General features: G+C 44.7%; 1 protein-coding gene across 11 annotated transcripts in view; it reads right to left on the reverse strand.

Moving 5' to 3' along the window:
* Positions 1–16,352, reverse strand: part of EFCAB11 (EF-hand calcium binding domain 11) — a 221,690-nt gene that overhangs the window by 21,959 nt on the left and 183,379 nt on the right. The window contains exons 7-8 of one of the 11 annotated variants that reach the window (XR_014059734.1): positions 11,011–11,156; positions 10,414–10,904 (exon numbers count right to left, since the gene is read on the reverse strand). The exons of 4 other annotated variants lie outside the window; for them this stretch is intronic. Coding sequence is in view for 4 of the 7 variants with exons in the window: in XM_081510831.1 (XP_081366957.1) it covers positions 11,733–11,865 (133 nt within the window). In the remaining 3 variants the exon portion in view is untranslated. Of the gene's footprint in view, positions 1–2,827; positions 4,291–6,546; positions 6,718–10,413; positions 15,504–16,352 lie in introns of those variants that run through there. 6 more of the 11 variants (XR_014059729.1, XR_014059733.1, XM_081510834.1 and 3 more) reach the window with 6 other exon arrangements.

The following is a 16,352-nucleotide window of genomic DNA, read 5'->3' on the forward strand; positions in this document are numbered from 1 at the left end:
TTCCACTGGGCTCACTCAGTTTAGCTTGATTTCCTGTCACCTCACCTACCCTCCCATTCTTCAGTACACCCACACATCAGTCTGTCCATCTATCTGTCCATCAAACACTTAGGGATACAGGTATGAACAGTAACAAGAGCCAACATTTATTGAGTGCTTAATCTATGTCAAGCACTGTTACTACTACTTTCTGCTAATTAACTCGTTTAATTGTCCAACATATCTCTGAAAAGTATACCACTGTAATCCACACTTAGCATTCAAATCAACTGAGGCACAGCGAGATGCAACACCGTGTCCAAGACCACACCACAAGGAAGCGGGGGCTTTAGGGGTGGAACCCAGAGGGTCTGGCTCTAGAACCACCAGCCTGCACGTGGTCTTGGCCCTTAACAAGCTTTACATTCCAGGGGCAGAAACCTAATTTAAACACATAATCATGGGATTTTAACTGTAACAACTTCTTTGGAGAAAAACTACAGGCGCTGCAAGAGTATGTAACAGGGATATGGAGCCTACAGCAAGGAATTCAGGAAGGCCTCGCTGCTGAGGAGGTGGACCCCTGGGTTGAACCATGAAGGGTGGGTGGGGGTGAAGCTTAAACAGGAAAGATCTTCTAGGCAGAGTAGCACGTGCAGGGGAAAAGCATCTGTGTTGAGGAAGAAAAACTGCCCGAGGGGCCTTTGGTATCTACTGACGTCAGTTCAGTTCAGTCGCTCAGTAGTGTCTGATTCTTTGTGACCCATGGACTGCAGCACGCCAGGCCTCCCTGTCCATCACCAACTCCTGGAGCTTGCTCAAGCTCATGTCCATTGCGTTGGTGATGCCAGCCAGCCATCTCACCCTCTGTCAGTACGATCCAAAGTCAGCTGTAGCAGGATCCTCTTCTGCTGTTCTCCATCCCGCTGACTCGCCCCTTGGTCACCCAGTCACAGAAGTCAGGGGTCCAGGAGACGGCCTTATCATCTTCTCCCTCACCCAGCACCCAGCATCCAGCATGTCCACTCCTGCCATCCCGCGCCACCAAATTTAACTCATTGTCCCCACCGATCTATCAAATCCACTGGTTTCTTTCTGATCCCAGCCGGCCTCCTGAATCCAAACCGCTTTCACTTCTTGCTTGGATGTCTGGAGGGTTCCCTTCTATCCAGCTCTCTTCCAGGCTGCACTCCAGAACCCCTCCCGTCCGTCCTCCACACGACAGCTGGGGTCCTCACCAAAAAACCTCCGACGGCCTCCCACCGCTCTCAGGAAAAAGAACTCCCTGCCCTGGCTGAGGGGGCCCCGTGTGGCCTGACCGCCCTCTGTGATGTCAGCGCCCTGCTGGCCGCACGCTGTGCCTCACGGCCCCTCAGCCCCCACGAACCCTCGCTCGGTCTCCTCTTCCTGCCATGCCTCTCCCTCTTCCTGGAGCTCCCTTCCCCTCTACTCGCTTAGTTCGCTCTTAGTCTGCTGACTCAGTTGGTAAAGAATCGGCCTGCAATGCAGGAGACCCCAGTTCGATTCCTGGGTTGGGAAGATCCCCTGGAGAAGGTTTAGGCTACCCACACCAGTATTCTAGCCTGGAGAATTCCATGGACTCCATAGTCCATGGGGTCGCAAAGAATCGGACACAATTGAGCAACTTTCACTTTCACAGTCATCCTTTAGGTTTCCATTTAACCCTCAGCAAGCCCATCCTGTGACCCAGCTTGGGTATCTGACCCATCCTCATTAACATCTCTGTGTGAACAAGATACCTCTCTGTAGTGACTGAATTGTGTCCCCCAGATTCATACACAGAAGCTCTAACTCCCAGTACTCAGAATGTGACTGTGTTTGGAGACAGGGCCTTTAAAGACCCAGTTAAGTTCCAGTGAGGTTGTTAGGTGGGCCTGATGCAATGTGACTGGGCCCTTGTCAGAGGAGGAAATCCGGACATGCACACACAGAAGCCCTGTCAGGGCTCGCTAAGAAGGCCACCGTCAGCACGCCACGGAGAGAGGCCTCAGATGGAACCAGATCTGCTGAAACCCTGGGCTTGAACTTGCAGCATCCAGAACTGTGACACAATACATTCATTCCTGTTGTTTAAGTCACCCAGTTTGCATTCTTTTGTTATGGCAGCCTGAGCATATTAACACACTCTCTTTCATAGAAACTTTCATAGCTAAAGTTAGTTGTCAAAATTAGCTGCAAATTAACTTTCATTTCATTATTTGATTGCTGTCTCCCTAATAAGAATGCAAGCTCTGGAAGGACAGGAACTAGGTCTGGTATTGCCCACCGTGGTACCACCAGAGCCTGGCACGGTGTCTGGCATGTGGTAGGTGCTCAGTATATACTTGGTGCATGAATGAATGAATGGACAAGTAAAAACATCTGAGTGGGGGGACTTCCGTGGTGATCCAGGGGTTCAAATCTGCCTTGCAGTGCCAGGGACGTGGGTTTGATCCCTGGTCGGGGAACTAAGATCCGACAAGCCGCAGAGGAACAAGCCCGTGTGTCACAACTACTGAGCTCACGCGCTCCAGAGACCACGCACCGCAACTCGAGTGTCCGTGCAAGGAAGGCCCTGCGCCACAACGGGGGCTCCATGCAGCCAAAGAAATAAACAGTTTAAAAAACGTCTGAGTGAGTGGATGAAGTCACTCAGAGAAGGAACAGTAATTACACAGTGGTCTTATCTTTGGGAAGATTCACTTCGGGCCTGGGTTGCATCTAGAAGCAAGGGCACCTTGTACTGGCTAATCTGAGTATTAACAGGCACTTATGTAATTTCACTAGATACAGTGAATTCCCAGAATTTCAAGTTTTTAGTTCCCCCAAGAAACACTGTTCGGTGAAATTTAATCTCATGGATTTTATATTTAAAGAGGTGAATATCTCTCTCTAGGGTAAAGAAAAAAAAAAGATAATTTTAAGAGACATAAATCCAGCATCCTTACAATTGGAAGAAATATCTTCTTTGTATCAGTCCACGTTGATTAATGGCAAGCTTGATTTCCACTTGGAAAAATGTCCTTGCTGGTTTCCACCTGGGGCCATCACAGTGAGAGCGGCGTGGAATTGCCACGCGGAAGGGAGGGTGGATCACACGTGAGAACGTCTGTCACAGTCTGAAGAGGAGCCTTCTTTTCTGAGAAACTCATTATTCACTTAATTATTCATTCTGTTTATTTACTGTATAGTTATTACACATAAATATGGTGCAAATCCCCAGAATCCTCAAACAACAGATGCCAGTTTCCCTCTGCGGTCCCAAAAGACATAGCCAAGCCATCACTGTGAGAATTAAAACAACAACAACTAAAACCCAATTAAAATTGTGCCAGCATGTTCATTTCCAAAATAAAAACCCTGCAAATGAATAAGCTTTTAGTCACTCCCCTGACTGCTCCTGCAAAAGAACAAATACAAAAAAACTTTAAACTAAAACTGGCACATAATTAGTATTTAAACCGCAGCTACAATGTACCTCGTATCTGCACAGAAAGGCCATTGGCTGAGTCAACTTCGTATTATCTCTCCCATTTTCAAAATGAAATGATTGAAGAAAACGGCATTTTGCTTTTCAGAATTCCGATGTGTCTGGCGAAAGCCCAGCGATGCTGGAGGCAGAAGCCAAGATGGCGGCATGAAGGTGGGGTCTTGGATCCGCAGGCTACAGACCTACAGTGTGAGCGGAGCTCACAGCCAGGAGCATCTCGCCCGCCTGAATCCACGCCTGGGCGTGTGAGGGGGCGAGTGTGCAACTCGCACTCTGAACAGGGGCCCAGAGAGCACCAAAGAGGCATGTGCGCCTTTGCCGGGAGTGTAGGGCTGCCGCCGGGTGTGGAGAGGAGGCGTGCGCGTGTGTGTGAGTGCTTGGTTGCTGCCGCTGTCCAGTCGCTCAGTCGTGCCCGACTCTCTGCGACCCCGTGGACCTCAGCACGCCAGGCCTCCCTGGCCATCACCAACTCCCGGAGCTTGCTCAAACTCATGTCCATCCAGTCGGTGATGCCATCCAGCCATCTCATCCTCTGTTGTCCCCTTCTCCTCCCACCTTCAATCCTTCCCAGCATCAGGGTCTTTTCCAATGAGTTGGTTCTTTGCATCAGGGTCCAAAGGATTGGAGCTTCAGCTTCAGCATCAGTCCTTCCAATGAATATTCAGGCCTGATCTTTAGGATGGACTGGTTGGATCTCCTTGCAGTCCAAGGGACTCTCAAGAGTCTTCTCTTGTACCCCAATGTTCATCGCAGCACTGTTTACAATAGCCAGGACATGGAAGCAACCTAGATGTCCATCAGCAGACGAATGGATAAGGAAGCTGTGGTACATATACACAATGGAATATTACTCAGCCATTAAAAAAAATACATTTGAATCGGTTCTACTGAGATGGATGAAACTGGAGCTCATTATACAGAGTGAAGTAAGCCAGAAAGAAAAACAACAATACAGTATACTAATGCATATATATGGAATTTGAAAGATGGTAACGATAACCCTATATGCGAGACAGAATAAGAGACACAGATGCATAGAACAGTCTTATGGACTCTGAGGGAGAAGGTGAGGGTGGGACGTTCTGGGAGAATAGCATTGAAACATGTATATTATCATATGTGAAACAGAACACCATTCCATGTTCGATGCATGTGACAAGGGCTCAGGGCCGGGGCAATGGGATGATCCAGAAGGATGGGATGGGGAGGGAGGTGGGTGGGGGGTCCAGGAGGGGGAACACATGTAAACTCATGGCTGATTCATGTCAATGTATGGCAAAAACTATTACAATATTGTAAAGTAATTAGCCCCCAAATAAAATAAATAAATTTATAAAAAAAAAAAAGTCTTCTCCAACACCACAGTTCAAAAGCATCAATTCTTTGGCACTCAGCTTTCCTTATGGTCCAACTCTCACATCCATACATGACCACTGGAAAAACCATAAATGTAAATGCTTACAAGTCACCAATCTTCTGGTGATACTGGCTCCACAAAGAACCAACTGGACTTTTCAATGAGTGAGTGACGGTCCCCTACAGTAGAAAGTCTTGGTGTGCTGGGGAGATCCACCTGGCTGGCTACACCCATACCCACGTCACAGTCTGCCTGGAGGGTCACTGTGAGGCCTGAAGTGACCTCAGAGAAGCAGGCAAAGGAGTCCGTCCCGGGAAACACGAGGCTCTTCTGGGTAGGCCAGAGGCCTGGCCCTGAGCTCAGACCTGAAGGGCCAGGGGTCCCCATTCTCAGTGCTGCGGTTACAAGGACGGACTGAGGAGTCAGCCTGCGCAGGGTCAAGCCCTAGGTCTGCCGTGGGCCTTCACTTTTCTGTGCCAGTTTCTGTCCTGACAAAGAGGATAACGCCTCGGTCTTAAAGTTGCCGTGATAATTACCCGTGACGGTGCAGGCGGCGCGCTGACAGCTGCGTCAGCCAGTGGCAGGCATACACCAAACACTGGTTTCACCATCAGGGGGAGAAAGTTTCAGTCCCTGTGCAGTTTATGGCAGGACTGAGCTTTGCTGGAATGCTGTTGTTTTCCTGCTTTGTCTTTCCAAGGCAGCTGATAAACTGTTTCACTCTTGAGCAACAAAATTGTTGCTATTCCTGGCACCTCAGATTAGAATAAACTCATTGCTTTCTGTCTCCCAATGCCTCGTGGCCATTTTTGTTACCTGCTGCAAATAATTTCCAGTCACGTAGCCTAATTTGGGGGCTTTTGCTGAGAAGGCAAAAACATTTTCTAATTTATTTGGCAACCATAGTGTAAAGGATCAGGTCCATGAAAGCACAAAAAGTCTTCATTAATAATATATGGAATAGGAGCTCTGTATCATATTTCATTATTGCTTTCTTACTAATATAACATTAAAAACCTGTTGCTGCTGTAAGAATTCCTAGGCATGAAAGCCTGGTATATTAAGTTATGGCTCGGATTAGATATATTAAACAGTTACATCCATGGTATCAAGAAACATGATAGAACTAAGAAAATCAATTTAGATGAAAATAAAATCATTCTGTCTTATGCTTCAATTTTCAAAGCAGCTGCTCCTTTCGATCAGCGTTGACGTGCCTTCACTCTCTGAGGTCTGAAGTTGAGTGCTTGCAGTCCAGACCCTTCCCTCCGGATGGGCATCTCAACCTGAGTTGCTCAGCAGCTTCTCTTGGGTGGGGCAGGGGGTATAGGGGGAGATGAGGAAGCAGGGGCGGAGGGAGTGGAAGGTTAAGTGTGTGACTGATGAGTTTACAGCCACACCACTAGTCAAGTTAGGTACCAGCGATGGTAGGATACACATTCATAAGACATAAAAGCACCGAACTGAAAGATCCCTTAGAGACAGCTAATCAATCATTTCCCCAGGTATAATCCATGGAACGTTAGTTCTTTAAGACGGCTCTGTCTGTGTATCCGCACGTGTGTACACACACACACACACACACACACACACACACACACAGAGTTACATGGTCCATCAAAGAAGTTTGAGACACTGCATTCTACTCCCTCCTTGGAGCTCCACAATGGACTTCAGCATTTTAAAATTTCCGTGAATTTCTACAGTAAGAAAACACCCATTTGTCATGTTTATATGTCCACAGTTTTATTTTTATTTATTTACTTCCTTTTGGTTGTGCTGGGTCTTTGATGCCGCGTGGGCTTGTCTCCAGTTTCAGCAGGCTTGGGCTGGTCTGTAGCTGTGATGTGCGGGCTTCGCTGCGCTGGCTGCTCCTGTTGCAGAGTCCAGGCTGCAGGGCGAGAGGGCTCAGTAATCGCAGCTCGCGGGCTCAGTGGGTGCGGCGCACGTGTGATCTCCCCGGACCAGGGATCAAACCCGTGTCTCCTGCATTGCCTGGCAGATTCTTTACCACTGAGAAACCAAGGAAGCCCCCGTTCGTCATCTTTGACCAAATATTTCCTAAGCTTTCTCGGCCACGGCACCCTCTGTCCCTATAACACTTACTTACGTGTAACCAGCAATGTGCAGTCTTATCTAAGTCAACTTTCTCCTTGAAATTGACGAGGGAGAGGAAACAGGCGCCAGAAGAGCTTGACTTGCCAAGGAGCACAAGGAGCGTAAGAGGTGGCGACTGAGTGGAGAGGGGACTTCCGAGCTCTGCCTCTCGGAGAAATCTCCCTCTCATTCGCCAACGTGCACAGACCTGTCACGCACCAGGCCCGGTGCCAGCCACTAAGGACACAACGATAAAAAACAGTGCTGGCTTTGGGGAGCTGGTGGTCCAAAGTGGGAGGCAAAGCTGGAAACGCACCGATCACACCACGACGTGGGAAGGGCTCTGAAGGGACCGCTGCAGGAGTGAGTCCGGAAGAAAGGAGGACTCACCTCCTAAAGCAGCTAGGAGTTTGCCGTCACACAGGAGGTGAGGTTGGCATGGGGCCTTGGGGGGTGAGCAGGAGTTTGCCTCCGAATGTTTTTCTCTCCCTCAACCCCTTTCTAAGGAGTCCCCACTGTACCTCCCTTGTGTGGGGTGATGTTTGCCTGAGTCACCACAAGACTGTCACCTGATCGGACCAGCATCAGGGCCCCAGAGCAGCCGGTCCAGAGGCTGGAGGGCATCTACAGGAGGGGCAGGGCAGACCAACACAACCATGTGCAATGGCGCCATGATGGTGCTGTTAGCGTGGGATCACATGCAGCTGCTGAACAACTGAAATACAGCTACCGGATACGGCTGCTCAGGGAGGAGATGAATCTTTTATTTTATAACATTTTGATTAGTTAAAATTAAATTTAAATAGCCACATGTGTTGGTAGCTTTAGATAGCACGGTTTTAGACTGATTGATGGATTCACTTTGTGATTCCAATTTAAAATACAAGTTGGCTTAGACTTATCATTTTAAGTTGAAATTCACGTTTATAAATACTATTGAAACATTCAAGAGGATTAACACCTCAGATTACAGAGTTTTCTTAATGATACTTAAAATTTAGTTAAATACATGGAAGGACATATTTGTTCACTGGAGAACTGAAGAGCTTAAGAGAATTGATTCAAGGATTTTAAAACATTCAAAATAAGTCCTCTGACCATGGAATTAGCTAGAAATCAATAACAAAAACTAGAAAGCCCACAACTTTTGAAAATGTAACAAATCATTTCTGAATAGCCCATGTGTCAAAGAAGAAATAAAAACAAATTAGAAAATATTTTTAAGAAAATATTAATGAAGACAAGGCATATCAAAACTTGTGAGATGCAGCTAAAGCAGGGCTTAGAGGACATTTATAGTCTTAAATGTAAGCATTAGAAAGGAAAAAAGACTGAAAATCAGTATGATGTTTGTCTTTCTCTGTATGATTTATTTCACTTAGCATAATGCCCTCAAGATCTATGTCGTCACAAATGGCAGCTTTTCTTCTTTTCACGGCTGAATAATATTCTACTGTATAGGTATTAGATACAGATACATCTAATATTTCCTTTCTCCATTCATCCATCAATGGACACTTAGGTCGTTTCCACATCTTGGCTGTATTAACATATTAACTGGCTTCTTGAGACTGGCCACAGGGAGAATCTAGGAGCCACACCTGTGGATTTTCTCAGTGCTGTAGGAATTATGAAGTTCAGAAGAAGTATAAAGGGCTTTCATTTCAATAGGTCCAAAGCTAAGGGATTTTGTTCTTTGAAAGGTATATCACCAGCAGTTTAATAGGAAAGATCAGTACTTTTTCATGTGTTGTTTTTCCGAGGTTCTCCAAATACAATTCACGGGCAGACCTATGAGGTCTCTTCTTTGTCAGAAACCAACCCGTATAACAGGATGTGAATATACTTGTGTATGGCAAAAGCCTGAGTCCAGTGGACACTGCTGAGAATTCAGTCTTATAAAGGCGCCATTAAGTGGTGATCTTCTGGTTTTTGCCAATATATCCTACAACATTACTTTGAAAAGAAACCTACCCCCTTTTCATATTTTAAAAATTCATTTATTTACTTTTTGGCTGCACTTCATAGCATGTGGGATCTTAGTTCACCCGCCGGGAATCAAACCTGCACCCCTGCATCAGAAGCTCGGAATCTTAACCACTGGACCACCAGAGCAGTCCCTACATATTTTTAACTGACATCCAGGCCACAGGATGGGAAAGGTCAGCTTTCACCCCAGTCCCAAAGAAAGGCAAAGCCAAAGAATGCGCAAACTACTGCACAATTGCAGTCATCTCACACGCTAGTAAAGTAATGCTCAAAATTCTCCAAGCCAGACTTCAGCAATACGTGAACCGTGAACTTCCAGATGTTCAAGCTGGTTTTAGAAAAGGCAGAAGAACCAGAGATCAAATTGCCAACATCCGCTGGATCATCGAAAAAGCAAGAGAGTTCCAGAAAAACATCTATTTTTGCTTTATGGACTATGCCAAAGCCTTTGATTGTGTGGATCACAATAAACTGTGGAAAATTCTGAAAGAGATGGGAATACCAGACCATCTGACCTGCCTCTTGAAAAACCTGTATGCAGGTCAGGAAGCAACAGTTACAACTGGGCATGGAACAACAGACTGGTTTCAAATAGGAAAAGGAGTCCGTCAAGGCTGTATATTGTCATCCTGCTTATTTAACTTATATGTAGAGTACATCATGAGAAACGCTGGGCTGGAAGAAGCACCAGCTGGAATCAAAATTGTCGGGAGAAATATCAATAACCTCAGATATGCATATGACACCACCCTTATGGCAGAAAGTGAAGAAGAACTAAAGAGCCTGTTGATGAAAGTGAAAGTGGAGAGCGAAACAGTTGGCTTAAAGCTGAACATTCAGAAAACTAAAATCATGGCATCTGGTCCCATCACTTCATGGCAGATATATGGGGAAACAGTGGAAACAATGGCTGACTTTATTTTTCTGGGCTCCAAAATCACTGCAGATGGTGATTGCAGCCATGAAATTAAAAGACGCCTACTCCTTGGAAGAGAAGTTATGACCAACCTAGACAGCATATTAAAAAGCAGAGACATTACTTTGTCAACAAAGGTCCATCTAGTCAAGGCTATGGTTTTTCCAGTGGTCATGTATGGATGTGAGAGTTGGACTATAAAGAAAGCTGAGCACTGAAGAATTGGTGCTTTTGAATTGTGGTGTTGGAGAAGACTCTTGAGAGTCCCTTGGACTGCAAGGAGATCCAACCAGTCCATCCTAAAGGAGATCAGTCCTGAGTGTTCACTGGTAGGACTGATGTTGAATCTGAAACTCCAATACTGTGGCCACCTGATGTGAAGAGCTGACTCACTGGAAAAGACCCTGATGCTGCGAAAGATTGAGGGCAGGAGAAGGGGACGACAGAGGATGAGATGGTTGGATGGCATCACTGACTCAATGGACATGGGTTTGGGTGGAATCTGGGAGTTGGTGATGGACAGGGAGGCCTCGTGTGCTGCAGTTCATGGAGTCGCAAAGAGTCGGACATGACTGAGCAACTGAATTGAACTGAACTGAGGCTTTTATTATAAATTAAACAGTGGCAAGGGATACAATTTGCACCATACAGTGACATCTGAAAAATTTTAAATAAACTTTTATTTTACAACAGTTTTAGATTTACAAAAAAACAATTGTGAAGATAGTGTAGATTTCTCACATACCTCATACCCAGTTTCCCCTATTATTAACATCTTACGTTAGTATTATACATTTGTATAATTAACAAAATAATATTGATATACCATTATTAACCAAAACCCACGTTTCATTCAGTTTTCTATGGCTTTTATCCAATGTCTCTTTCCTGTTTCCAGGATCCTATCTCAGCTCTCACATTACAATGAGTTGTCATGTCTCCTTAGGCTCCTCTTGGCTGTGACATTTCTCAAGGATTCCTTGTTTTTGACCTTGACGGTTTTGAGAAGTGCTGGTTAGGTATTTTTCAGAATGTCTCTGAATTGGGATTTGTCTGCTGTTTTTCTCATGATTGCACTGAGGTTGTGGGGTTTGAGGAGGAAAGTCCGAGAGGTTAAGTGTCATTTTCATCACATACATAAAGTACACAGTATCAACAAGATTCATCACTTTTAACACTGACCTTGATCACCTGGCTCAGGTGGTCACCGTCAGGCTCAGCACTGCCCCCTCTGCCGCTCCCACTCGGCGCTCCCTGGGAGGGAGTCCCCACGCACGGTCCACACTGCAGGGGCGCAGAGTCACGCCCTCTCTTTGAGGGCAGAGCACCTACATGAAGTATTTGGAATTCCTCTGCAAATGAGATTTGTCTCAATTCTTCCTTTTATTTATCTATTCCACCATTTACTTGAATCAGTATGGACTCACAGATATTGATTTTATACTTTGGGTTACAATCCAATACTCCTTTATTTTGTCACTCAAACTGTTCCAGCTTTGACTGCTTGGGACTCTTCTAAGATTGGTTCTTGTGTCCCTGTGACGTACCCGCCTACCAATATGTGGTTGTTTTTGTTTGCTTGTTTTTTAATTTTTGTTTTGTTTTCTGAGTACATTCTCACTTTCTAGCACTACAGGATGACCTAGGTTCATTTTATATATTTTGCCACACACACACAAAAATCCCTGTGCCTTACCTATTCAACACCCCCTGCCCCACACACACACACACAAACACTGATAATTACTGGCCTTTTAGTCATCACTATATTTTTCCCTTTTCCAGGATGTCACATTGGTGCATAGCGAATGTAGCCCTTTCACTTTGACTTCTTTCACTTAGAAATATGCAATTAAGATTCACTCATGTGATTTTGTGGATTGATAAAAGCTCATTTCTTTTAATCACTGGATAATAATTCCATTGCATGGTTGTACCACATTTTGTTTACACACTTGTCTCCTGAAGAACATCTTGGCTGCTTCCAGTTTTGGGTGATGATGAATAAAGCTGCAATAACATTCTTGTGCAACTTTTCTTGTGGAGAGAAGTTTTGAAATCAGTTGAGTGAATAAAACAATTTGAGTAGAAAAACAATGAACAACAATGATTGCTGCATCATTTGGTAAGACTATGTTTAGCTTTGTAAGAAACTGTCAAACTGTCTTCTGAAGTGGCTGTGCCATTTTGCATTCCCACTAGCAATGAATGAATAGAAATTACTGAACTGAAAGTTAAACTCAGCGAGAAAGAGGAGGAGAAAGAATGAAAGACATGTCAGATAATATCATCAGCATTACACATGTATAACTGGATTCTGAGAGTGCATTTTCTTCCAGAATGTCATGAAAGAAATGTTTGAAGAGATAATTGTCAGAAAGTTTTCATATTTGATAAAATACATAAAATACACTAGAAGTTTAGTTTCTATTTGCAGTGGGAGGCATTGGAATCTGTTGATACAAGTTTGGACATCATTCAAAAAGCAGTCAGACAGAACCCTGGATGGGTGTGTAATTCTATTTATGGATGTGGTGGGGAGAATAGAAACAAAGGCAAAAAGGAAATAAGGAGGGGAGAGAGGGAAGTAAGGGAGAAAGAAAGAAAGGAGGGAAGGAGAGAGGGAGGGAAGGAAGGGGCAAAGGGAGGAAAAAGAAAGACAAAAGAATAAACCTCAACCCACAAGCAGTATAGGTAGCAGTAGCAAGGCCTTGGTAAAGAAACTGACTCAAGCACTATTTCTGCCACAATTAACCTCAGAAACATCATTTAAATCCAAGGTTGGCTTCCTTCTTTAAAACAAAGAAGATGATTAAACCTACAATAACTGCTATTATGATAATACCTGCAGTGTATTTCTAGACCTTTGATCAATTTTTTTCTATAAGTTTAATATTATTGAAATTGTTCTGCCTAACAAATATACTACAGCAAACCTAACTGTTTTGTTCTCCTTTGAAGTCTTTTTCTCCCACCAAGCATCAGTAAATCATAAAATAAGGAGTATATTTGGTTTATGTTTTCATATAAATTAATCTGCATTTTCTGTGAAGTTAATGTTCTTTTTGATTCACACTTCTGAGCATTTTACCAATTTAGCAATCCAAGAGAAATTTAGATTGAACACTCCATATTTTATTATGTTAAATTGTTTTCAGCCAGTTTTGAATCCATGTGGCCAAGCCAATTTAAATGTGTTTTGTAAGAAAGGTCACTTCATGAGCTGCTGTTCCTCATGTCATTAAATTTCCATTTGTATGTATTTTAACTGTCTAATTCTGCATCTCTAAACAGATTTCTCAAAAATTACAAACGAAGAAAAAGGAAAGTAACCAACTGTTTTTATTAACCCTAAATTACAATTCTGTAAGTGATGCATGAACCCTGAGTACTGCTGATGGTTGAAAATGCTGTTAAAAATTAACATACATAAGTTAGTGTTGTCCAATGAGCATGCACATTTATTTAAAAGATACTTCCACTGTTCAAGGCTGCTCCCCCGGTGGCTCAGACGGTAAAGTGTCTGCCTGCAATGCAGGAGACCTGGGTTCAATCCCTGTGTCAGGAAGATCCCCTGAAGAAGGGAATGGCAACGCACTCCAGTACTCTTGCCTGGAAAATCCCATGGACAGAGGAGCCTGGTAGGCTACACTCCACAGGGTCGCAGAGTCGGATACGACTGAGTGACTTATCTCTCTTTCTCTCCACTGTTCAGAGCATTTCATCATTGGAAATCGCCTTTCCAGCTGGCAGCACCTTTTAAAAGATATTGTCTCTGGTGGCAAATCTTTGTCTTTTTAAAGTGGGTTTGATTCATAACCCAAGGTAATTTGGGCTAAGCTTGGTGATGTGCAAGATGGGAATTAATATTTCATACCAATCATGTGATAGAAACTTGACCTGGGATGGCCAATGAATCTGGATGAACTCATTTTGGATCAAAAACAAAGTGTGACCAGAGACCACGGACTAGAGTCATAGATAGTTTTCCCACTGGAAGTGATGTCATGAAATGGAAGTTGTTTGTGTCTAGTCAGGCTGACAGGTTTTGCTCATCACCCTGACACTCCACCCACTTGGCCTGCGCCAAGTGGCTTAGACTGTCTGAGGTGGTTTCCTCTTAAAAGAGGATGCAAATGTCTATCTCATCAATTTTCAAGAATAAAATAAAATAATACAAAACATCTAGCACAATCAGCCTCCCTTTTTCCCTTTGAAGGTGACAACTATGAGGGAAAAATATTCATTAAGATGAAGTTGGTCCAATTTCTTTAATGGAATTTTAGCTTTGGTTGTATTTCTCTATTATCAGATATGAATTCCAAGGTTATTTGTTAGCCTCCAATTTGGGGCAAAGATCTAGTTGTTATTTTGGTGTTTTTAGGCTAAGGGTCTGTGTGTACTGAGTTAGCTGATTGTGGGCTGGGATGGTGGAGGTAGCTGTGAAGACAAAGCTGAACACACAAGTAGAGACCAGATTATAGAAGGCTTTGAATGGCATGTTAAGAGTTAGACATGACCCAATAGAAAGGGTCACTATAAGGCTTTTGAGAAGAAAGAAAATCAATTCTATCTATGCTCTGAGAAGATAACTGACACGCTGGATGAAGTTTCATGAGGTGGGCCCATTTCTTACTTATCAGCACATCCTCCACTCATCTTTATAACACTGAACAGAGGACCACAGAGATGGACTGATGGGAACAGAAGACCATGGTGGGATGGAAGGCAGTGTCATGGAAGTTTCTGCAGATGCAGACTCAGGATGCCATGACTGGCTGGATGCCACAGTGAAGGAGGATGGGGAGATGGGAGATCTGGAAGCAATGCTGAGGCAGCTGGTTTGGATGACGGCTTGCATGGGGGAATGGGGTCGGCGCCATTAACAGAAATAGAAGACGCAGAATGAGAAGCCAATTTTGGAAATCAGGGAAAACGAGTCTAATTTTAGTTCAATGAGCTTATAGGGAGGTGGAAGTGTCCAAGAGGCAAATGAGAACACAGGTCTGGGTGGAGCAGAGACCAAGACTGAAGATAAAGATGTGTTGGTGGAATCACACTGAGAAAGGTGACAGAGAATGAACTCATCCTTGGAGAGGGTGTTGATCTAGAAGACTGGCCAGTTAGAGGACCGTGGAGAATACTAATGGTTGTGAGATGGTTGAAGAAATAGGAAAAGAGAGTAGGGGAAAACAGGCACAGAAATGTCACAAGAGAACAGCGCTATAGAACCCAAAGAGAGAAGGACCCAAGAGAAAGAACAAGTGTGACAAGGTCCGAGAGGGGCTGGTGGGTTTGGGCCCTGGTGGATCACCGGTGACCCCTGAGAGATCATCCAGAGTTGCCACAAGGGGAGACTAGGGCTCAGGGTAGTGAAACATCACCTCTCCCTGAGTATCAGGGAGAGAGAATTGGCAACAGCATCCTTTCCCATCTTTGGCTACTTCTGAAACCATCAACTCAGAATGGGACTTGAACCCATGGTCTTTTAACTGAGATCACACACCTGGTGTCAGGACTACATGAAATCCCTTGGACTGCAAGGTGATCCGACCAGTCCATCCTAAAGGAGATCAGTCCTGGGTGTTCATTGGAAGGACTGATGTTGAAGCTGAAACTCCAATACTTTGGCCACCTGATGCGAAGAGCTGACTCACTGGGAACTGACCCTGATGCTGGGAAAGATTGAAGACAGGAGGAGAAGGGGAGAACAGAGGATGAGATGGCTGGATGGCATCACCGACTCAATGCACATGAGTTTGGGTAAATTCCAGGTGTTGGTGATGGACAGGGAGGCCTGGCATGCTGTGGTTCATGGGGGTCGCAGAGTCGGACACAACTGAGCGACTGAACTGAACTGAAACCATCAACTCAGAATGGGACTTGAACCCACGGTCTTGGTCTTTTAAATGAGATCACACACCTGGTGTCAGGACTACATGAAATCCAGGTTCTTGATGTCTCATTGCAGAAAGAATTAAGCAAGAGATAAGTGACAGGTAACAAGTGGATTTATTTAGAGAGAAACAACTCCACAGAGTGTGGGCCATCTCAGAAGGCCAGAGTAGACCAGGGTATGGGGTTGTCAGTTTTCATAGGGCTGGGTAATCTCATCGCCTAGTGAGTGGGAGGAGTAGTCTAGCTATTTTGGGGAAGGGGTGGGGATTTCCAGGAATTGGGCCACCTCCCACTTCTGGACCTTGATGGTTGACCTTGGACCTGACACGGTGCTTGCTGCTGTATTACGATGAGCGGGTACTGAGGCTCAGGGTCTAGAGGCAACCGGCCTGTCTGCCATCTTGGACCTGCTTGGTTCTAATCAGTTTGCCGTGTCCGGCTATGTCCTTCTTTTAGAGGTTGTGCGCTGCCCCCTTCCCTCCCACTTCACTTCTCCTTAGTCTGTTTATTAGACTCTTTTTCTCTGTTGCCCTAGTAAATGTTGATGTTACCTAGGACTCTGTCCTTGGCTCTAAGCTCATAACAGTTAGGGTTCTCTTGGTTTCAGATAACAGAGACCAACTCCA

This window comes from Giraffa tippelskirchi, chromosome 7 (assembly GCF_054371585.1).
Source record: "Giraffa tippelskirchi isolate mGirTip1 chromosome 7, T2T-mGirTip1v1.2.pri, whole genome shotgun sequence".
Taxonomy (NCBI): Eukaryota; Metazoa; Chordata; class Mammalia; order Artiodactyla; family Giraffidae; genus Giraffa; species Giraffa tippelskirchi.